Genomic DNA, 23162 nt, shown 5'->3' on the forward strand with positions numbered 1-23162 from the left:
AGGGCTCTGTGCAGGACACTTGAGATCTTCCAACTTCTTCCAACCTTAACACACCACGTCTTCATGGAGCTCGCTTTGTGCACAGGTGCATCGTCATGCTGGAACAGTGTTTGAGCCTCTTAGTTCCACTGAAGGGAAATTGTAACGCTACAGCGTACAAAGATGTTTTATACAATTGTTTGCTTCTAAATTTGTGGCAAGAGTTTGAGGAAGAACTGCATATGGGGTTGATGGTCAGGGGTCCATAAAACCATTCACACCTGGAATTAACATGCATCCAAAGTGACCAGATAACAAGTGGACAACCGAGAAGCATAGCCATTCACACGTGGCATTATAAATGCATCTTGATTTCATCCATTGTTTCCACTGTAGAAGGGCTGTCACGTTTATTACATCAGTCTTCCACCTCATTTATTTTCAGGCAGAAATGGCCTGTGTTAAAAATGAAACCAATCTGAGTTTTTTTTGTTGTTGTTTTTTAAAATATTATGGTTCTTCTCCAGTTCTCCCCGTGCTGCGGGGGTTTCCTCCGGGTACTCCCGGTTTCCTCCCCCAGTCCAAAGACATGCATGGTAGGCTGATTGGCGTGTCCGTAGTGTATGAATGGGTGTGTGAGTGTGTATGTGATTGTGCCCTGCGATGGACTGGCACCCTGTCCAGGGTGTACCCCGCCTTGTGCCCGATGCTGAGTGGGATAGGCTCCAGGTTCCCCGTGACCCTGAAAAGGAGTAAGCGGTAGAAGATAGATGGATGGATGGATGGTTCTTCTCCAAACGGTTGCCACCAAATTGTAAGCACACAATAGTATAGAATGTACTTGTATGATGTAGGATTACAATTTCCCATCACTGGAACCAAGAGGCCCAAATCTGCGCAAAGCAAGCTCCATGAAGACATGGTGTGTTACGGTTGGAAAACAGTGGAAGAATTGAAATTGAGTGTGCTGCACAGAGCCCTGACCTCAACCCCACTGACCACCTTTGAGATGAACTGGAACGCCGACTTCACCCCAGACCTTCTCGACATCCCGACATCAGTGCCTGACTTCCTCACTAATGCTCTTGTAGCCTAATAAACACAAATCCTCACAGCCACACTCCAAAATCTGGTGGAAAGCTTTCCCAGAACAGAGTGGAGTGCGTTATAACAGTTAGGATGTTCAACAAGCACATATAGGTCAGATGATGGTCAGGTGTCCACAAACGTTTGAGCATATAGTATACAGTACATGCAGGCTAATTAATGGATGCAACATTCCATGCTGCAAAGCATGTGCTGTAGCTTTAAGAGGCATTAGGGGGCGGAGTCAGCATGTCCTAGCACTGATAGTGCTTAAAAAGAGCAGCGCACAGAGGAAGCGTTGTATTGAGTCCTTGTGTAAGTGTCGCAACAGGCCTGTGAATGCCTGCGCTTATTTCTCGCGTCCCAGCGCTAACTGAGGCACACACACATACACACACACACAGGAACACGCGCACGCACCAACAGGATCTTTACAAGCAGCATGCGTTAACTCTGTGTACCATGTAATTCTGGTGACCTACAGTGTAGCCTTTACGGAGCTGAAGGTGAGTTTAAAGTGCATCTCTCTTCTCATCTCATCTCTCTTCTTCTCATCTCTCTTCTTCTCATATCTCTTCTCTCTTCTTCTCATCTCTCTCCTCATCTCATCTCTCTTCTTCTCATATCTCATCTCTCTTCTTCTCATCTCTCTTCTCATCTCACATGTGTGTTGTGATTGCGTCTTCTCCTTGGCGTGATGATGTAGGCAGTGTGCTTATCAGATTGTCTGACTCTGACTGTGCACCTTTAGAAAGACTCATGTTTGTTCTCCATTTCTGGTGTAACGAAGACAAGACACATTCTTTAACAGGCTACAGCAAATAAACAGGCCATAATAGACACTGTTTATCCATGGTTCACAGATTTATTTAATCAACACTAAATATATATATATATATATATATATATATAGAGAGAGAGAGAGAGAGAGAGAGAGAGAGAGAGAGAGCAAGCTTAATATCGATTAATCGGTCTATTAATGCTTTAATGACCAGACAAGATGATAACCAGATAATAGTCAGATAATAATCAGATTTTTGTTTTTAATTTAAAGATGCTAAATGTATCATGGTGTTTTACAATCTAACAACTTCGCCATTTATGATACTTCAATGTTTTTATATAGCGTAATATACTACCTATTAACCTTTTACAAATTTACGCACGTTTACGACTAGTCAGATTTGTGTGTGTGTGTGTGTGTGTGTGTGTGATGATGATGATGATGATGATGCCACATAGGCTTCCAGGTCCAGATTTAAGATACATCCGCTTTTTAAAGTGTTTTATTTCTAGGCTACTTATATATATATATATATATATATATATATATATATATATATATATATATATATATATATATACGTATGTTATAAAATGTTTTTTTTATTATTATTCATTGAGTTGAATTTACTGTTCCACATTTCTCTTGCACACTTCCCTTTATTTTAAACCGTCGTCCAGTCCACGCTGAAGAAACTCTCCCACTTCGATGTCATCATATTAAACATTCAGGGCCCGGTTCCAAATAGCGTCCACGCGCACTACACACGCGCACTGTGTAGGCTATGACGGTTACGCGCTCTTACAGACTTTCTAGCGCACTGCAATGTCGCACGACTCGAGCCCTCGCGCCACTGCCAGGAACGCGCACTTTTCCAGAAGTGTCACTGGGCCGTTTGCGGAAGCTTATTATTATTATTATTATTATTATTATTATTATTATTATTATTATTATTATTGTGGGCTAGACGCAGGCGCGCATGTGCGCGCTCACATGCGCTTGTTGACGCGCAAGTAGAGCGGGTCCGGTTGCTTGGAAGCCGCGGCTAAAGTTGTAAAGAGAGAAAATGTATGTGTGCCTGTGCGTGTGCGTATGTGGGTGGGTGGGTGGGTGTGTCGGGGGGAAGGGGGCGGGGGTATCGTCAGTATCAACAATGTCACAGTGTACTACAGTGATAAGTGAAATTTCCCTCTTGTTCCTTTTTAAATAAATTTCTTTTTGCAATATTAAATATTAGTTAAATATAAAATATTATTATTATTATTATTATTATTATTATTATTTAAAAATATCTAATATTTTTATTTATATGTTTGCTATATTGTCAGAGTTCCCCTGTGCTTTAACCTAATAACCTAATAAAAATAATAATTCGGATTAAGTGAATGTAACTCGGGTTTCTGTCTTATAATAAATGATGTATTTATTCAGGCTACTACAGTTATATATATCGTCAAATGTAACTTTTATTTAATCACACTGAAACGGAAAAAAAAACATGGCTAAAAAGTTAGCACAACAAAGCTTAGCTATAAGAGCACTGCGAATTTAAACGATTAAAAACAGGAAACAGTTCCCTTATAAACAGCTTCAAATCTGATAACGGTTAATAGTTTAGTTTAAACGCAAGGTTTTCACGATGATGCGGCGCTCATCCCTTCAGAATTTCAGATTTCACCGATGAACAAACGTGACACCATGAACGGAAATTGTATTTCAGGCTTGTTTCCGAAAGTACAGATAGAAGTGAAGGAATAGTACACAACTACAACCTGTTAGTCGTAACATTAGTTTAAATGTTGCATGGTTTAGGTTTAACATCCTGTTCTTACAAGTTTACACGTAAAAGTTGCAGTTTGCACCCCAAAGCCTTTAGACTGGTTCTTTGCGTTTCCTGTAGAAGCTTGTTGTCTCATAATACCAGAAAATCACAACAGCACTGGCTTCCGCTGCCCATAAATACGGCAGAGAAATGTGCGTAGTGACCACGGCCAGCCTGGTATGCCTTGCACCTGTTGCGAGAGGAAGCTTTCGCCCCATGGGCTTCATTATCACGGATCAGGTTGCACTGCAAGGAGCGATTGTGTACACTGTTAGAGATATGAAGGATGCAGATGGGAATTTTCATACTTGTGTTTTATTTTTTTGAGATGAGATTATGGAATACCTTCACAGTAGTTTTAACTACAATGATTGGATTTATACCCACATGTTCCATGTTCCCTGGTCCAAAGGCAGTACACTTACAGTACTGTGTTCAGATGTATATGTGTATATAATGAACAAAGCATATCAGGGCATGCAGTGATAGGAAAACAATCCATGCTGGGGTGGTGTGATGCTATATAATACAACATATCTCAGCGATCTGCCAACGGTTACCATTATTAGCTTATTAAAGAATGACACATCATGCTTTTTTATCCATTTAGAGTTAGGTTTAATGTTGTCTGCAAAATAAGTTAGTTCCTGTTCTCAGTTACGTTGTAGCAGATATAAACAGTCGTTCCCTCACCAGCCTCTCTTTTCTCTCGCCCTCTCTCAAGTTAATAAGACAAAAAAATAAAAGCAGTTATGTTTGTTATCAAGAAGCTGGGGGGAAAAAACGTATAGACTGACTGTTACAAAGTGCTGATATTGGAGACTCCTTCCAAAAACTCTAAATAAACATATCATAACAGAAAGCTTCACCATATCAACGATTATATGTTTCTTTGTTAGGTAACAATACATCTTTTGTAATCTGTTTATTTATTTTTTTTTGGCCTTGTGTGGGCCCCTGTGAACAAGCTGTTACCATGGAAACGATAACATATTAGAACAAGATCAGATTCGAATATTCATCAGCGCTGTAAGAAAATGTTAATAGATCGTATGTAACTGTGTAATGCATGCGGACTTGGAGAAGGACACCACAGTAAAGCTTGCCTCTGTGCTCTTCAGGTGATGCTCTCATAGGTTCATAGCTCGGAAGGTGTATTAGATAAGGTTACTGTGTAAAGTACCTCAGAGCGTGTACTTGATATGTCTACGTAAACATAGCGAACTGAGACCGCAGTGCCGTCAGCAATAAAAAGCCTTATGCAACTAATTTGCATAAATGTCTTAAATATTTTAAAATCATAAGGCTGATATTTTGTTTAAACTATACCGTATATGGCTTGTCATGCACTAATAAGTCATTTTCTGGTCTTTTAAATCTGGTTTTTTAATTTTTACATACCGACAAACCCTACTGAGGGTTAACACTCACGGCCCATAAATGTAGGCCTATGTAGAGGCAATTCATTAGGCAAAGCTGGTACTTTATATAAATACTCTCAAGTTGTAACCTGCTGTGGCTTAATGGAAACTTGTCAATATAAACACATCGCGAACAGCTCTCATAGCTTGGAATCATGCAACACTGGCTTAAAGAAAAATATTAGCATTAGGTTTTATTCAGCATAGTGTAGTGTAATGAAGCTGTGCTGAAATTCCTGTGACTCCTCTGGAAAAGTGCGCGCTCTTGTCAATCCACATAAGTCCTGTAAAGGCGAACGTTTGTCATGCCACAGCTGGTGGAGCTGGAGGAACATTGCTCAGTTTTTCTTTTCTGAAAGACCTCGAGCAGGTCCACTGCACAAGGCAATGAAGGCAGAGCTACAGTTGGTGTCAGGGAAGGCTGACTGCATTACTGAATATAAATAAACAGAAAGAAAAGAGGAAAATGGGAGTTGGTGTCCTCACCGATGGCCCTGGGTTGACCGGTCATAACTCAAACCGAGAGATAAAGCTACGCATCTCGCCTTAGACCTGAAAAACAGATGATTTCTTTCTTAACAGTTTGATAGAATCCACTACAATTCACAAAAGATCTCAAATAACAGGAAATGAAAAGGATACATCAGCCGGTCCTTTCAAACTGTATTGATTTATGTCATAAAAAATTTTTAATACTCTGAGGTGGCCTGCTAAATATTCATCTACAAAATAAGTCATGTTCTTCCCTCCATGGCTGTGTTTTCAGGTACAGCACATCAGCTTGGTGGCTCACGGCTTTAGTGAGTGCTTCCTGGCTTGAATGCGACTCGATTGCAGCTGGAGCATGTCCATTGCAGGCTTGACTGCCCAGGAGATTTGTTTACCCCCACAAAGCCTTTTCCTGCATAGCAGTCAATGCCATAGCATGTCCAAAGCCAAGTCCTCCTGGAAATACGACCATGATCTTGACAAGTGAGTGTTACAATGGGCCGCCGACATGTTATTGTAAGGTGAACCTTGAAGATGGATTAGTTTTGTTTGGCTCTGAACTTTCTCTGATAACCTCAGACAAACAGCACTGGTTGTTTGAAACAACTGTGTGAAAAAGTGAAATGGTCTTCCGTTTTTCACCTTTCAGCTTCTACTTCAGTGTCGATGCCTCTGTAAATTGCAATGTCCAATCCAGGCAACAGGTGCCATCGTTCTTAGCAGGAGACAGTAAGCCAAATCTTTCTACCTGTGCAATTCAGTTATAAAGACAGATAGTTTTATGGTTTGTATGTCCTTACTGACTGTCTTTTTTCTTCTTTGTACAGAACACAGAGTCCATTCCTATTCCCTGCAAAGTCCCGGAGCCCAGCCGTTGCCTCCCAAAAAGTCCCGACCCACACAGCTCTGCATCTCCTCCACGTTTGTCACTCACACCCCCAGCCCCGTCGAAGATGACCAGGTGGTCCCTGGCTTGCAACGTCTCTCTGTATCCGACCGTATCTCACCTCCTCAGACGCCTAGCCGGGCAGCGAAACCTCTTCCCCCAATCCCTTACTCTGTGGACTTATCTCTTGACCAGACTGTGGACAACGAGGTCGAGTTCATTGCTGGAGACGACAGTCGTTGTTTGGTATCCGGTTCTTGTCCGAAACCTTCCCACTTCCGTTATGGTATGCACAGTCGACGGAGTTTTAGGGAATGCGGACAAATCAATTATGCCTATTTTGAAGGGCCAGTACCCCATCAAAAGCAGCAACAGCAGCAGACAAAGAAAAAGCATGAACACGAGTCCCAGGAAAGCCTTCTTCCGCAACAAAGGGAACCAGAACAACACAAACAGCATCAGCAAAAAGCGACATGTCTGCAGCAGCAGGAGCGAACCCATCGCAAGCTCCGGCGCTCCCATTCAGGCCCCGCAGGCTCCTACAATAAACCCTCAGCCCTTCGCCTGTCCTGTCATCACCGGAACACCCATGACCTGGACAAACCTGAAGTCCCTCCTCGGGTCCCCATTCCCCCGCGGCCCGTCAAGACCGGCGACCACCGCCGCTGGTCAGCAGAGGTCACCGCTGGGATGTGCAGCGATGATGACCGACCTCCCAAAGTACCCCCTAGAGAACCTCTGTCCAGCAGCGTGCCCCGTGCGCCGAGCCCCAAGAGCCTCCCCATTTACCTCAACGGGATCATGCCTCCCACGCAAAGCTTTGCCCCAGACCCCAAATACGTGAGCCGAGGTCTGCAGAGACAGAACAGCGAGGGTTCCCCGTGCATTTTACCCATCATGGAAAATGGCAGGAAGGCCAGCACTACGCACTATTTCCTGCTCCCGCAGCGGCCGACGTATCTAGACAAGCACGAGAAGTACTTTGTGGACAGTGCTGCGAGTCGAAGGACTGAGGCGTCGGGCTCCAGTCTGGACTGGTCATGTGACAGCAAGAAGAAAACACACTCAGAACTTGTATAAGGCAAAGTTTATAGGACATGGACAATGCTTCGTTGTTTGAGAATCAGGAGGACTCTTCTGCTGTTCCTGAGCAGTTGTTATAGTTGTTATAGATTTACTCTAGTTTTTGGAGAAAAAAAAGTAGGATAAGTTCCATACAACATGCAGTTACTGATGTTTTTGGTGGTGTCGTTCACAAAACGGAGGCACAGCGGTGGTAGAAGTGCTGCTTCGAAGGCACTGGTCACTCAATAACATCCCAGAATGGTTATCTTTTATACATTTTATTAGCTCAATGTTCATTATGTGAAACCCAAGTGTTTAAAATGCAGATTATGGTGCAGTCGATGGGTATGAGCTGGTCTGGTACCTCATTTTATTCAGTGTTTTTGTTTTGTTTTTTTAATTTTTATTTTACAGACTATGTTGCTAGTAGTCAGGTATTGCTTTGAAGATTGCTGCTTCTGTGGCCGGCGGTGAAGCTGCGGAGGGACGCTGAGTCAGTAGAGCATCTGTTCAGTTTGTGTTGAACATTAAATATGAAGTACACCAAGGCCAAGTTATTGTGTGGCCGGATTGAAGGATATTCCATATAACACCTGACTGTTCCATTGTGAATAAATAGGCATGAAGTTGGAAATGTATGCTGTTTAGCCTCCTGGATCACTAGTGCTCTTAGCTGTTGTATGGAAGCTCTGTGTGTTTGTGAGTGTGTGTGTGTGTGTGTGTGTGTGTGTGTAAGTGAGAATGCATACGGATGGTCCATCTTTGTGGCTTACCTTTGTCAATTTTGATTGTAAAAACTGCGATGTGCATGTTACATAGGAATGGCTTAAATGTAGCATTTGTGTTCACGGTTTTGCACGGACAATATTTGAAATTTCTCAATGCTTCACATTCAGGAAATGCACCCACAATATATATTTTTTTGGCTGAAATCAGGCATAAACCAAGCTTAATGTTGCTGATTAACTGCAGTTGCTGCAGGTTTCTTTGATAGAATATGCAAACAACATTAGATCTGATGGTTCCTTATAAACCCAGGCTGGCAGCGATAACATACAAACCTGGCTTGTATAAACAGGAGCTCCTCCCTCATGTTCCTGTTTTAAATTGCAGAATTACTTGTAATGTGACTTTTGAAATTTTGGAGGCAATCTATTTAAAAATTTAATCTATTGCCTTTTACAAAGCGAATTAGAAAAACAAAAAAAAGAGCAAATCTAACCTATAATCTTTACCCCATTTTTAAAGGAAAAAATCCAGGTGTGAAATTGCCCTCATGTGTTTCCCATGAATATATAGAGTTTTTGAGTTTCTTTCTGAAGCTTGGCCCTGCATTTTATTTTTGCGCGACGTGTGTTTTTAAACCCGGCCATGCTCTCTAGCCGTTGTCTTTGAATAGCTGCAAACAAGCTGTGAGTCAGAGTTGTGAATAGGCCTGTCCTACCTCCCATAATGGGAATGAAAAATCATTCTCTTTATTAATATCCCATTATCTCGGAATGATAACGAATTATGCATGGACTCAGTAGACAAAGCGTTTACTATCTGAAGCTGTTTCCTCTTCGATGTACTTCCAATAATACCATTAGCTCTCAATTTTTGATTACACACTGACCACTCACGAAATTAGGAACCTTTCCAAAAACCTTCTGTATTCAAACCCGTATACATAGCTCTGTCCACGTCTAATACAATTGGCCGAGTCAAACAAAACAAAACAGACTTTCCTGTTCTGTGTACCTGCATACCTATCAGACGTGATTGCTGTGGGTGTGGGCCTCAGAGACTTTGGCTGCTGGCAGCGGGTAAATGAGATGTTTTATTGTTATATATTGTTATATAATGGTTATACACCATCGTGATTACTCAGTAAATGTAGCAGGTACATCATAGTTACCTTGAAAATAATGATTACAAAAAAACAAAAAACAAAAAAACAGGCTCTGAGGTCAGTCATCTACACAGAGATCAGGAACGTATGTAGCTGATGCCACTTTGTTTTAATTTTTGTATTGTCCCTTGTTTTTTTATTTTTTTTTAATAATTTTACAAAATTCATTTATCAGAAGATGTTTACATTGTACTATTTAATCTTTGACCTGTTTTCCAGTGTCTTATCTAAAAAGAAATGAAGGGAAATTCAAGAAGAAATGATTGATGTTCTCTGCTGTCGTGTGGAACAAGCGAAAAAATGCACTGAGAGAGAGCAGTATATTGTGATGTGTAAAAGTATTTTAACACAGTCCTTAGCTACACTGAATAGTGCTGTGTGTAGTATAGCTCTTAAAGAAGAAGAAGAAGAAGAAGAAAAAAGAAAATAAACACTTATTTATGACCCGTGTTTGGTCTTAAATCTTGGTGTCCTGTTGTGTCTCACTCTGTGAAAGATGGCCGGAACACAAAGATATTGCTGTTTTGCCTGTTTTATCGCCCACGCCCTCATGCTCTGCCTCATTACTGCTGGCCTTGTTCCAGACAGGAGGAAGGTGAATTACAGTGTCGCCCGGCTGCTGATCTCAAATCAGCTTTTTTTGCTTTCTTGCGTACTGATTAGTGTCTGATTTCAGATAGGATGTTATGGACACACCAGTGTTTCAGGACAACTTGTGCCAAATGTATCAATCACAAACACACACACACACACACACGCACACACACACGCACACACACACGCACGCACACACACACACACACACACACACACATTGCATTAGGTGCATTCCCTGCTTTACTTCCTGTTTGTCATTGTAAAAAAAAAAAAAAAATTACAGGTGAAAAGGGACAGTCTGTTCTGATCTGGACTCCCATTCAAGGATATTTTTCCCCCGTGAATGAGCTGAGTATGCAGTAATCAAAGTTTTGAGGATATTACACATGTTAATTGCTTTATGCGATGTGAGATAAGGACATTTGCTTTTATTGTATAATGACTTAATAATTTTGCAGCATTGTTCCTTAGTGGAAATAGCAGCTGTTGGTTTATTTTCCAGAACATATAGAAACTGAAACTAATTTATTATGGCTGTTACCATGGCAACCAATTCATTATTATTATTATTATTATTAGTAGTAGTAGTAGTAGTAGTAGTATTCATAATAATAATAATAATTTTTGAATGTTACTAATAACAATAGTAGGCTAATAGTTGTTTTCTACAACTTTGAGGTAGAAACAGTGACGCTGTACATTAACATTTCCTAAACAAACAGTAATTACTGCATTAGTTAACATTACCAAAACCAAAAACATCAGAATTAATACAAGTAATGTTAATAGCTTGTAATTCATTTTAACGAATGAATGTTGACTATATAATTAGCGAAATAAGCCAAACAAAACACACATGCATTAAACAATATTTATGCAATTTACGAGTAATAAGAAGTCCTTGTTGACTTATTTGAAATAGTGCTTTAATTAGTGTGTTTGTGGAAGAGAATTTCGCAAGTGAGGTGGTGGATGCCAATATTTACACAGGAGTTCAAGGCGCCTAACATAATTCCTGTTAATTTGTGTGGAATTTTTTTTGAATGGGAGTAAATATTATTTAATGCATATGTAGTTAACATTTCAACAAACATCAAAAAGTACATATTAACTTTGTAAACTTTACTTACAGGTTATTAAAGCTGAAGTTTATGGTTAATGTTACCTCATGCAGTAAATAAGTAACTAATAATCGGTAACTGTGAAGTCGATTATTTTCCTAAAAAAAACAACAAAAATAACAACAACAATACGACAAATGAACTGTTTATGGTTACATTTAATATTGTGGAACATCCAAGTAACAAGTCTGTTCCTGTTATCGCTTACATTATAGCAGCTATCAAGATGTTCCTGCAGTTTCTTAGTAAATAAGATGAAAAACACAGCTTGTAAAGTAACTCCTGTAAAGACTTCTTCCATAAATGTTAAATCAACATCTCCTTACAGAAAACGTCTCCACGTCAATGATTATATCTTTTTCTTTGTTAAATACAACCCCTCTTTTAATCTGTTTATTATTAGACTTAGATCATGTCTAGCGCAATCAAACAAGTACCCAACAGTGTTAGCTTAGAAGTACTGGGACTTCCAGAAACCTTCAGCAGCCCAAAACTTCAAGTGTTGAGTCACCACTGATAACACTAACACAAACTACTCAGAACGTTTTTGAAAGCTTATTTGTTACATGATGAAGTGTCCTGAGGAAAGCATGGAGTAATCAGACTGCCTTAGTGAGACAGTAATGTCCGTCCTGTTTTATTTGAAGCTACGAAATCTAACATGGAGATGGTTTGCTGTTTCTGTGTGTAATATGGCTGTCAGTGTGACAACCATGTACTCGTAGTCACACACTCTGCTGCAGCTCTTTCCTCTCTCTACAGCTCATTAACCTCACCAGCTGCACAGGCAAATTCATACCAAATCTCGCTTTAGGCGTTAGTTAGTGAGCGCTCTGCTGGTGGTATACCACAATTTATTGCGGTTTAATAATTTAACCAATTATTCAGCCATGAATCGAGTCTTTGCTGTGCAACTTACTGAATCTTATTGAAAGATGCCCAAAGGCAAGAGCCTTAATATTGTAATGTTTGGCTGTAATGTAGCATACTATGACGGATTAGAAATGCTTAAAGGGTATTTCTACACAGTTCACTGCACAATATGTGACTGGTTTGTGGATAAACCTACAGACAGGTGACAAAATAAAGGGGGAAAAAACCCACTGTTGTAGTTTGGTGCCACTTGTCCTCTTATCGTAAGACATTGGTACAAATCAATACAAAGTTCTTCTGACTGGTCATCTTTATACTGTAATGATGGGCATGGTCGCTTCCAGGATGACCCCGCCTCCATCTAGAGGGCACAAGGGCTCACTGCATGGTTTCAATGAGAATGAAAATGATGCTATGGCCTTCACAATCAAAAGCTCTCAACCCTATTGAAAAGCTATGCGAAATTTTTAGACAGCCCTCTCCACCTCCATCATCAAAACCCAAGCTGAAGGAAAATCTTTTGGAAGAATGGTGCTTCAATTTACCACGTTAAATTGTACTTCCAATACAGTTCCAGAGACTTGTAGAATCTACACCAAGGAGCAATGAAGATGCTTCAATTTACCATGTTTGTCATGTGTCGATAGGTGTGACTCATGACTTATCAGTTCATTTATCATTTATTTCCCATGGAATAACAGGCAAACACCAGCCAGGCAATTTAGCCTGTATATTTATTATTGAAAGATCATCTACATATGTGGAATATTTCATAAACATACAGATCTGAGGACAAAGTCCAACATATTGTGGGAGAATGTGATACTAAAGCATGTCATAAAATATTTTAAGATCAATTCTGACATTAAACACAACAAATAATATAATGTAATTGTGTGGTGGTGTTGTTTTTTAATAAGGGTGCATTCACTAACCTGTACTGCCATCTAGTGAAAATAATCATCACAGGAGTTGCATGACAGAGGGAGCGAATGTTGTTTTACAATAACACCACACCCAGAGGTGCTTTATTCCCTTTTATACCAGAGCATTTTCTCAGTGCTTACAATGTTTAATTCATTACAGAACGACACGTCATATTTTTTGTCCATCCAGTGTTTCAAAGTTAGTTCGTGTTCTCACTGACGTTATAGCAGCTACTGTATAAACAGTCTTTCCCTCACCAACTTCTCTTTTTCTCTCTCTTGAAGTAAAAAAAAAACAACACTCAGTTTGTCATATTACCAAGAAACTGCAAAAAACATGTAAATTCCTCTGTCCTGAAGATGTCGGAAAACTTAAAAGTACAGCTTTACCTCCGAACGATACAAAGCGCTAACACTGGAGACTCCTTCCATACGTGTTAAAAATAAACGTCTCCTTAGAGAAAACTTCACCTTATCAATGAGAGCATTAATATAAACCTGTGCAGCTGCAATACTGTCAGAGCTGCTGTTAGAGACAATTAATCAACACCTTCTGACCAATCACATCCAGAAATCAACTGCACTGTGTTATAAGATTAAAACAAAGATCAAAGATCAAATAGCTAGGACAATGAATATTATATGACAAGCAGATATGATATCATTAAAACTTTCAGAATGGCTCCTGTAATTTGGCAACATCCCAAATCAGATATTGTGTGCATTTTAAAGATATTTATTTACAGTAGCTGCTTATATACAAGTTTCTCCAGGACTTTGGATATCCATCCATGACATGATGGAAGTAGGTGTATGACTTTTAATAACAGGACTGCAATGGCTGGATTCCAGTCAGCTTGTATGTGAGCAGTACTGATTAATACATTAAAAATATCTGTGAGAGGACCTAATTACATCTGCAGGGTTTTTGTTTTTAAAGAACAGATTTACCTCACACTTAGCTAACATTTTAGGTTCTAACATAAATGGTTTCTTCAAGACCTTCTCAAATATTCTGAGATTGCCAAAAGAAGAAGAAGAAGAAGAAGAAGAAGAAGAAACAATAACACGTACAGCAGCAATGGAAGCTAGTTCATATTCATAACCTCCATCCAGGTAACTTTCAAGTACATGGCATAATGAAATTTTTATATAAAAAAAATGTGTGTAGGCTAATGTAATAATTTATTAGCTATTATTTATGTGTTCTGTGGAAGTGCTGCAAAAAGACAATAAATCTGTACTTTTGGCCCTAAACATTTCATATGACAGTCTATAATCTTTGATTTAGAGATAAATATAATAATCCTCGTTCACAATTAATTATATGAAAGACAGCGAAGCTCGAAGATATCCAGAATGACCCAAAAAATGTGTTAATTATGGCTTCACGTCCGTTATTGTGTCTTCACCTAGGAGAGGTCAAACCAAAAGGAAAAGAGAAAATGTATAACACAGAATATCAGGAATATCTTTTGAAATAAAATAAAAATATATATTTTGATTGTAAAACTAATTTATTAGCATTGCATTAACAGGAAAGTAAACGCCAGACCTTACTCCTCACATGTGTCACTGCCATGTTTTTACATTTAAAGCACTTTAGGGCTACCTAGCAATGCTCTAACTGAACGTGAACAGATGATTTAAAAAGTAAATAAAAAAACAACAGTACTTAATTTACAAAGATCATTTTTGCAGTTATATATCCTTAATCTTACTTTCTATACAACTTTACTTAAATATATAAATATTATGTTTACCTGAAATAGATATTTTGTCAAATAAATGGCATAAAATTTTTAAATACAGTGCCCTCCACTAATAATGGCACCCTTGGTTAACCTTTTAATCTTTTTTAATATATCAAAAATACTCTCATGGCTATCAAACAAAACACAGGCTTATCAAAAAAAAATCTTTGTTAAAAATAGGTGTGCATGAATTATTGGTACCCTTTTAGTCAATACTTTGTGCTACAGTGAGGGAAAAAAGTATTTGATCCCCTGCTGATTTTGTACGTTTGCCCACTGACAAAGAAATGATCAGTCTATAATTTTAATGGTAGTTGTATTTGAACAGTGAGAGACAGAATAACAACAAAAAAATCCAGAAAAACGCATGTCAAAAATTTTATAAATTAATTTGCATTTTAATGAGGGAAAAAAGTATTTGACCCCCTCTCAATCAGAAAGATTTCTGGCTCCCAGGTGTCTTTTATACAGGTAACGAGCTGAGATTAGGAGCACACTCTTAAAGGGAGTGCTCCTAATATCAGTTTGTTACCTGTATAAAAGACACCTGTCCACAGAAGCAATCAATCAGTCATATTCCAAACTCTCCACCATGGCCAAGACCAAAGAGCTCTCCAAGGATGTCAGGGACAAGACTGTAGACCTACACAAGTCTGGAATGGGCTACAAGACCATTGCCAAGCAGCTTGGTGAGAAGGGGACAACAGTTGGTGCGATTATTCGCAAATGGAAGAAGCACAAAAGAACTGTCAATCTCCCTCGGCCTGGGGCTCCATGCAAGATCTCACCTCGTGGAGTTGCATTGATCATGAGAACAGTGAGGAATCAGCCCAGAACTACACGGGAGGATCTTGTCAATGATCTCAAGGCAGCTGGGACCATAGTCACCAAGAAAACAATTGGTAACACACTACGCCGTGAAGGACTGAAATCCTGCAGCGCGCGCAAGGTCCGCTGCTCAAGAAAACACATATACATGCCCGTCTGAAGTTTGCCAATGAACATCTGAATGATTCTGAGGACAACTGGGTGAAAGCGTTGAGGTCAGATGAGACCAAAATGGAGCTCTTTGGCATCAACTCAACTCGCCGTGTTTGGAGGAGGAGGAATGCTGCCTATGACCCCTGGAACACCATCCCCACCGTCAAACATGGAGGTGGAAACATTATGCTTTGGGGGTTTTTTTCTGCTAAGGGGACAGGACAACTTCACCGCATCAAAGGGACGATGGACGGGGCCATGTACCGTCAAATCTTGGGTGAAAACCTCCTTCCCTCAGCCAGGGCATTGAAAATGGGTCGTGGATGGATATTCCAGCATGACAATGACCCAAAACACACGGCCAAGGCAACAAAGGAGTGGCTCAAGAAGAAGCACATTAAGGTCCTGGAGTGACCTAGGCAGTCTCCAGACCTTAATCCCATAGAAAATCTGTGGAGAGAGCTGAAGGTTCGAGTTGCCAAACGTCAGCCTCGAAACCTTAATGATTTGGAGAAGATCTGCAAAGAGGAGTGGGACAAAATCCCTCCTGAGATGTGTGCAAACCTGGTGGCCAACTACAAGAAACGTCTGACCTCTGTGATTGCCAACAAGGGTTTTTAAACCAAGTACTAAGTCATGTTTTGCAGAGGGGTCAAATACTTATTTCCCTCATTAAAATGCAAATCAATTTATAACATTTTTGATGTGCGTTTTTCTGGATTTTTTTGTTGTTATTCTGTCTCTCACTGTTCAAATAAATCTACCATTAAAGTTATAGACTGATCATTTCTTTGTCAGTGGGTAAACATACAAAATCAGCAGGGGATCAAATACTTTTTTCCCTCACTGTACCTCCCTTTGCTCAAATAACAGCTCGGAGTCTTCTCCTATAATGCCTGATGAGGTTGGAGAATACATGGCAAGGGATCTGAGACCATTCCTCCATACAGAATCTCTCCAGATCCTTCGAGGTCCACGCTGGTGGACTGTCCTCTTCAGTTCACCCCACGGGTTTTCTATGGTAAAGTCAGGGGACTGGGATGGCCATGGCAGGACCTTCATTTTGTGGTCAGTAAACCATTTTGTGTTGATTTTGATGTATGTTTTGGATCATTGTCCTAATTGAATATCCAACCATGGCCCATTTGAAGCTTTCTGGCAGAGGCAGCCAGTTTGAACAATTTCCTGTTCCTAGTCACCCAAGTGTACTAAAAATTTTAAATGTCTATGGGAATATACTTCAAATATATTTTTCTCATATGAATTCATAGGGGTGCCAATAATTGTGGCACACCTATATTTAAAAATGATATATTTTTTTTGATAAACCTGTGTCGTGTAGTTGTTTGATATCCAGAGCGGAGTATTTTTTGTGAATTCTTTTAACAAAAGATCAAAACGTTAAACAATAAAGACAATTTTTCACAGATTTCTTTGCTCATATTGACCAAGGGTGCCAATATTAGTGGAGGGCACTGTATGTAAATATTACAGTATGTATGTGATGCATAGCTATAAAGTGTTTGTGTGTGTGTGTGTGTGTGTATATATATATATATATATATATATATATATATATATATATATATATATATATATATATATATAAATGAATGCATTATACTTACATTTGAAGCCGTATCAACATTTTTCAACATGTCACCTAAATGCTCCAGCCTCTGCCTCTTGTAGGTTTTCATGCAAAGTATACTTCTGAAGTTGACCTTCAATTAAGCATTCAAATTAAATAACACTTTTAATTAGTTATAACGAACCGATAATTCAAATAAGCATGAAATACAACAACTTACAAGCTTGACTTCTGTCAGTGAAGTCAAAGAAGTAGTCACCAAACAAGTTCGACCTCCTCGTCTCAAGACTGCCGCTCATGGACCTATAAGAATGGGGAATTATTTGTATACTTTATTACACAGCCCATTTGAATTCTGGATTTTGATTGGTCAGAAGGTGTTAATTAACTTTCTATAATAGCAGCTGCAAACCACAGGTTTATATTAATGCACTCGTTCTAATATGGTATCGTTTCTATAGTAACAGCTCATTTACACGGACGCTCCACATAGACAAATTAAAAATATGTGCAATCGTTGATGTGAAGTTTTCTGTACAGAGATGTTTATTTAACATTTATGGAAGGAGTCTCCCGTGTCAGCGGTTTGTAACAGTCAGAGGTAAAGCCGTACGTTTTCCGACATCTTCAAAACAGTGGAGTTTAGAGGAGTTTACAATACTCTGTCTGTTTAAATGTGATACTTTTATTAATAGATCCATTTGCTAAAGGGATATTTACCGGCATTTCCTGTGCCTCAGTCGTACGACTACAATCACGATTGTCACAGTGATGAAAAGAAGAAGGACGACTCCTAAACTCCCGAAGAGAGCGGCGTAAAAGCCTGCACCTCTGCGGAAAAGCTCGCAATGTGTTCCGTAGTATTCTTGAAAAGAAGTGTTGTAGCATCTGATTGAGTTAGAAAGAACAGAGAAGTTTGTCATGTTCCTATGAAACGTATGTAACACCAAGAATTGTGCATTTTAAAAATATGTGCTCAATTAGACAGTGGATGCGTAAAACTACTTACAGGCACCCTGGACCGGTTTTCATGTTCAGACAATCCCCATGAGCGTTGCAGTAGCCGGGGTTACTTTTGCATGGCCCCTCACACACCCAGGCACCTTCCACAATTTTCAGTGTGTAGTCAGCAAAATCCGAACTACAATTCAAGAACCGTTTCAAGTCTGAAATATCTTATGGGGGGGGGGGGGGATCATTAGTCTTGAAATGTTAAACAATTGAGAAATCCTTGTTTAAAGAGGCAAACTAGAATACTTTGTTTTTTTTTCATTTTTATGAAACTATGAGAATTATTACTTACTTGCTATTTCAGATGTCTGCATTAGAACTTCTGTATCCTGAACAGAAACATTTCCAAGTGCTTCACTTAAATGTTTAAGCAAATCTGAATTATTAAATAAGTTTGTTAGAGATGTTTCCAGATCCTTGTTGAGAAAATCTATTTGTGATTGGTTGTTGGGATAGTTGTACTGTGCAATGCTTTTGACGATGATGCTTCCAGGCCTGGGGACAAATATGATGTTTGGATTAAACAGGTCAAAACTGAGATTTGCAATAAACATATCAGGGAAAAAACTGGAAGGTTATGCACCCTGACAGGGTGGTTTCCTTCTGAACTAGTTGAGTATTTATGTTTTGTTTGCTTGTTTATTTGCTATGGACCGATAGCAAAGTCATCGTGATCATGACGCCTAACCTATTAAAGGTCCCAAGTGACCCGGGTGTCCTGGTGGTCTTTCATCCAGTTGTAGACCCACAGTAAACCATTCTACTTTTCTGTTCTACTTGCTTTTGTTCTAGACTGCCAGTTTCATTTGAAATTAGTGGAGGCCCTATATCCATAATCATCACAAAGGTACATAACACAGCAGACAGACTGCATTCATAAATATTGCTAATATCATACTTTATTGAGGATGAGAATCACTCAGTGTTCTGATACTGTACTCTATTGAGGATGAGAATAACTGAAACTCACCACAGAGCATTTGGGCTGTGATGAAGCAGCATTCATTGTGCAAAATCTGGCGAATGCAGTTAGTGAGTCCCATATTTCCACTTCATAAAAGTCCACAAGTGACACTCCTCATAATGCCACTCATTTTTCCACTTTTCTACTCTCAAGTTTTTACACGCTCCCCTAGGAAATTAGCTGCTGCTAACACAACTGATAGGCCATGTGTATGTTCTAGAGTACACTGGACTACACTAGATTTAGATTTTACACACTAGACTTAGATTTAGATTTAGACTTTACACAATATATACAACTTTAGGATTAAAAGTATACAAGATGAGTGAAATTACTAAGTTACAGCACTCCAACAACAAAGTAGTCAGTTAAAACCAAAAGAAGATCTAGGAGAACAAGGTATAAAATATCATATTTGTAAATACGTATACGTAGATATAATGAAGAAAGTGTATATAATAAATATGCTTTATTACTAATATAACTACAGTAGTAGCAGTATGTAACCCAGTAGCAAATGTAAACTTAAGTGTTGAGTGAAGTCTGTGCGATGCAGTGAATGTCCAGGTAGGACAGTGTGCTGATGTTCATTAATTTGATACTGTAGATTTAACAATAATAAAATTAGCCGAACATAAATGTTTAGAGCTCTATACTCTGTGTCTTAAGCATGACATAGCAGGAAGTTTGAGTGACGACTTTTCTATTGGTATTTGGCAAGGAATTGAGCAAAAGTGAATACTGCACTATGTCTGAAGGAAACCTCCCTGAGGAGAACTCACAGTAGTCCGATAATCTTTACATCTCTAAAGTTTTTTGGATCTGCTCTTCTGCAAATGCCAGAAATCTGCAATAACAATAAAGACCAGTTGAAAAAAAAACATAGATCCAATGTTGATCTCTAAAATTAACTAACTACAGAAAAACTAACTAACTACAAAGAAATTTACCTACATACCTCATGTGATAAGACTGAAATCAACTTTTTGGATGCCTCAGAGTTCAAAAGCTCAAAGTCAGGATTATATTCCCGTATAAGTCTCAAAGAAATGTTTGCCTTTCTTGTAGGTCTCTCCTCAGCTGCAATGAATGTTTTCATTGTTATATGAATTCATTTATTTGAGGTATTTCACTTATTTATTCACACATAAAAGGGAAAAAGCGAGTTATATGAAAGAAATTATCACAATAAACAAAAAACTACTGTTAAGTTAAAGGGAATTATATACTTACATAATGTAACAGGTCTTGTGTTAGCTGCTAAATTACATGAATCACCATAAGTGTAGTCACTGCAGTTGCATTTACACAATCCAGAAGTCATGTTAAAAAAACATGGTGAACCATTACACTGGCAATCTGCACAGCTATTCATGGTGACAGCAGTGATAGTTGATAGAGAAGATTCACTTGGCGATACAGAATTTTGCAAACTAGTAGAAGGTAATTTTGTGGATTGTTTGTCTTGTTCAGCTGTAGATATGAAAAAAGAAGTTGCAGTGATGGTAGAGGACAGAGCTGTGGAGGAGTGTTTGGTGGTTGATGAAGATAAAGTTGTATGGGTTGGACCTACTGTCGACATTTTCAGAGTTGTGGAGCTGAAATTGATTGGTGGCGAAAGCGTTTCTATTGCTGTATATCCAGGACTAGGTACAACAGTTGATTTGATCGATTCAGAAGTGGAAGGTGACAGATTTTTGGAAGTGAAGTGAGTGGGTTGTGTAGAAATTGAAACAGTATTTGTGTCTGTCGTGGGAAATGATATAGTTGAACTTCCTGTGAAGCTGGGTAGCATGGTTGTGAAGCTATCTGTGCTGGGAAGTGTTGTTGATTGCTGACTTGGTTGGTCTGGTGCTGTTGAAGATTCAGAAGACTGTCCAGTTGTTATACTTGATGTGTGCTCTGTGGAGCTTGCTGTGGCAGATACCTCAGGTACAGAACTGACTGACGTAAGAGATGTTGAGTTGATGGACAGTGTTGAAAGGACATTATTTGTTGAGCTTGCTTCTGTAGTTTCAGAAGTAACTGGTGGAAGAGGTGACAAGGTCACGGGTTGTGTTGGATAGACTTGTTTAGTGGAAGAGAACAGTGTGGTCTGAAATGATTCCTCTGTTGTAAAATCTATTGAACTCGTTTGGATTGTGGTTTCTGTTGCCACTGTCCTTACTGTTGTGAATATTAATGCTGTTGTTGAAAAAGCTGTAGCGTCTGTTGAAGCAGATACTGGGAATTTGGTTGAGGAGTTGTGTTCAGTTGTTGAAAATGAAGCCAAGGTTTCCTCTGTGGTTGGAAATGCTGATGATCGCTGGGTTGTTTGTTCTGGTGCTGCTGAAGATTCAGAAGACTGTCCCGTTATTTTACTTGATGTGTACTCTGTTGAGCTTGCTTCTGTAGTTTCAGAACTGACTGATGGATGAGGTTTTGAGGGCACTGATGTTGAGTAGGTGGGTGCTACTGAATGGACATCTTCAGTTGAGGAGGAAATAGTGGGATGTGCTGATTCCTCTGTTGTAGACACTATGGCACTTGTTCGGATTGTGCTTTCTGTTGTTGGTGTCACTACAATTGTAGATCCAAATTCTGTTGTTGGAAATGAAGGAACTGTTAAAAGTGTGGAAGAAGATACTAGGGTCTGTTGACTTGTCTTTCTTGACACTTCTGAAGTTCCACTGGATTGTTCAGTTATGTCTATTGATGTGTATTCGTTAGTGCTTGTAGTGGTAGTCACTGCCGAATCAGAAATTATATTGGTAAGAGATGTTAAAGTTGTTGCTGACTCTGTAGTTGATGGTGAATTTGCACCTTCACTAGAGGATATATGAGTTATCTGTGTGGATACATCTGTTGTAGGAAATGTTTCAGTTGCACTTCCTGTGAACATTGGAAGTGTAGTAGTGGAGTTGTTTTCAGTTGTTGACAATGAAGCCATGGTTTCATCTGTGGTTGGAAATGCTGATGATTGCTGGCTTGTTTGGTCGGGTGCTAGTGAAGTTTCAGAAGACTGTCCAGTTATTTTACTTGATGTGAACTCTGTTGAGGTTGTTTCTGTAGTTTCAGAACTGACTGATGCATAACTTGTTAAGGGCATGGATGTTGAGAAGGTGGATAGTGTTGAATGGACTTCTTCAGTTGAGGAGAATACAGTGGGATGTGCAGATTCTTCTGTTGTAGACACTATGGGACTTGTTTGGATTGTGCTATCTGTGGCTGTTGTCACTAATGAAGCCATGTGGTCATTTGTGGTTGGAAATGCTGATGATCGCTGGGTTGTTTGTTCTGGTGCTGCTGAAGATTCAGAAGACTGTCCCGTTATTTTACTTGATGTGTACTCTGTTGAGCTTGCTTCTGTAGTTTCAGAACTGACTGATGGATGAGGTTTTGAGGGCACTGATGTTGAGTAGGTGGGTGCTACTGAATGGACATCTTCAGTTGAGGAGGAAACAGTGGGATGTGCTGATTCCTCTGTTGTAGACACTATGGCACTTGTTCGGATTGTGCTTTCTGTTGTTGGTGTCACTACAATTGTAGATCCAAATTCTGTTGTTGGAAATGAAGGAACTGTTAAAAGTGTGGAAGAAGATACTAGGGTCTGTTGACTTGTCTTTCTTGACACTTCTGAAGTTCCACTGGATTGTTCAGTTATGTCTATTGATGTGTATTCGTTAGTGCTTGTAGTGGTAGTCACTGCCGAATCAGAAATTATATTGGTAAGAGATGTTAAAGTTGTTGCTGACTCTGTAGTTGAGGGTGAATTTGCACCTTCACTAGAGGATATATGAGTTATCTGTGTAGATACATCTGTTGTAGGAAATGTTTCAGTTGCACTTCCTGTGAACATTGGAAGTGTAGTAGTGGAGTTGTTTTCAGTTGTTGACAATGAAGCCATGGTTTCATCTGTGGTTGGAAATGCTGATGATTGCT

At 39.3% G+C, this 23162-nt stretch overlaps 2 protein-coding genes across 3 annotated transcripts; one reads left to right on the plus strand and one right to left on the minus strand.

Annotated features, from left to right (window-relative positions):
- Positions 1–1191: 1191 nt before the first annotated feature.
- Positions 1192–9867, plus strand: errfi1a (ERBB receptor feedback inhibitor 1a). The gene is made up of 4 exons (XM_053653360.1): positions 1192–1571; positions 5859–6064; positions 6231–6310; positions 6409–9867. Exons 2-4 carry the CDS (start codon positions 5913–5915, stop codon positions 7545–7547), a joined length of 1371 nt encoding a protein of 456 aa, XP_053509335.1. The 5' UTR covers positions 1192–1571; positions 5859–5912; the 3' UTR covers positions 7548–9867.
- Positions 9868–14066: 4199 nt separating this feature from the next.
- On the minus strand, positions 14067–20677 carry LOC128625225 (mucin-4). 2 transcript variants are annotated; one of them, XM_053653402.1, is made up of 9 exons: positions 20475–20677; positions 20200–20321; positions 20024–20088; positions 18570–18772; positions 18276–18441; positions 17987–18154; positions 17487–17569; positions 17304–17399; positions 14067–14352 (listed from the first exon to the last, which is right to left on the minus strand). In XM_053653402.1, the coding sequence occupies exons 1-8, from the start codon at positions 20614–20616 to the stop codon at positions 17335–17337; spliced, it is 1014 nt and encodes a 337-aa protein (XP_053509377.1). In that variant the 5' UTR covers positions 20617–20677; the 3' UTR covers positions 14067–14352; positions 17304–17334. The 2 variants fall into 2 exon arrangements, with proteins under 2 accessions (XP_053509377.1, XP_053509378.1); XM_053653403.1 differs by lacking the exons at positions 14067–14352; positions 17304–17399; positions 17487–17569 and having other exon boundaries at positions 17797–18131.
- Between the last annotated feature and the right edge of the window lie 2485 nt (positions 20678–23162).

Source organism: Ictalurus furcatus, chromosome 21, assembly GCF_023375685.1.
Source record: "Ictalurus furcatus strain D&B chromosome 21, Billie_1.0, whole genome shotgun sequence".
NCBI lineage: Eukaryota > Metazoa > Chordata > Actinopteri > Siluriformes > Ictaluridae > Ictalurus > Ictalurus furcatus.

What these genes read in the sequence shown, in the direction of transcription:
- errfi1a (XM_053653360.1), top strand. Translation starts at nt 5,913, where the DNA reads ATGCGACTCGATTGCAGCTGGAGCATGTCCATTGCAGGCTTGACTGCC. An exon ending in TACGACCATGATCTTGACAA is followed by an intron (nt 6,065 to 6,230) that starts GTGAGTGTTACA and finishes TTCACCTTTCAG; the next exon opens with CTTCTACTTCAGTGTCGATG. An exon ending in ATCGTTCTTAGCAGGAGACA is followed by an intron (nt 6,311 to 6,408) that starts GTAAGCCAAATC and finishes TTCTTTGTACAG; the next exon opens with AACACAGAGTCCATTCCTAT.
- LOC128625225 (XM_053653402.1), bottom strand. Translation starts at nt 20,616, where the DNA reads ATGAATAGCTGTGCAGATTGCCAGTGTAATGGTTCACCATGTTTTTTT. An exon ending in CACAAGACCTGTTACATTAT is followed by an intron (nt 20,322 to 20,474) that starts GTAAGTATATAA and finishes CATTCATTGCAG; the next exon opens with CTGAGGAGAGACCTACAAGA. An exon ending in GTAAAGATTATCGGACTACT is followed by an intron (nt 18,773 to 20,023) that starts GTGAGTTCTCCT and finishes ATTTGTCCCCAG; the next exon opens with GCCTGGAAGCATCATCGTCA.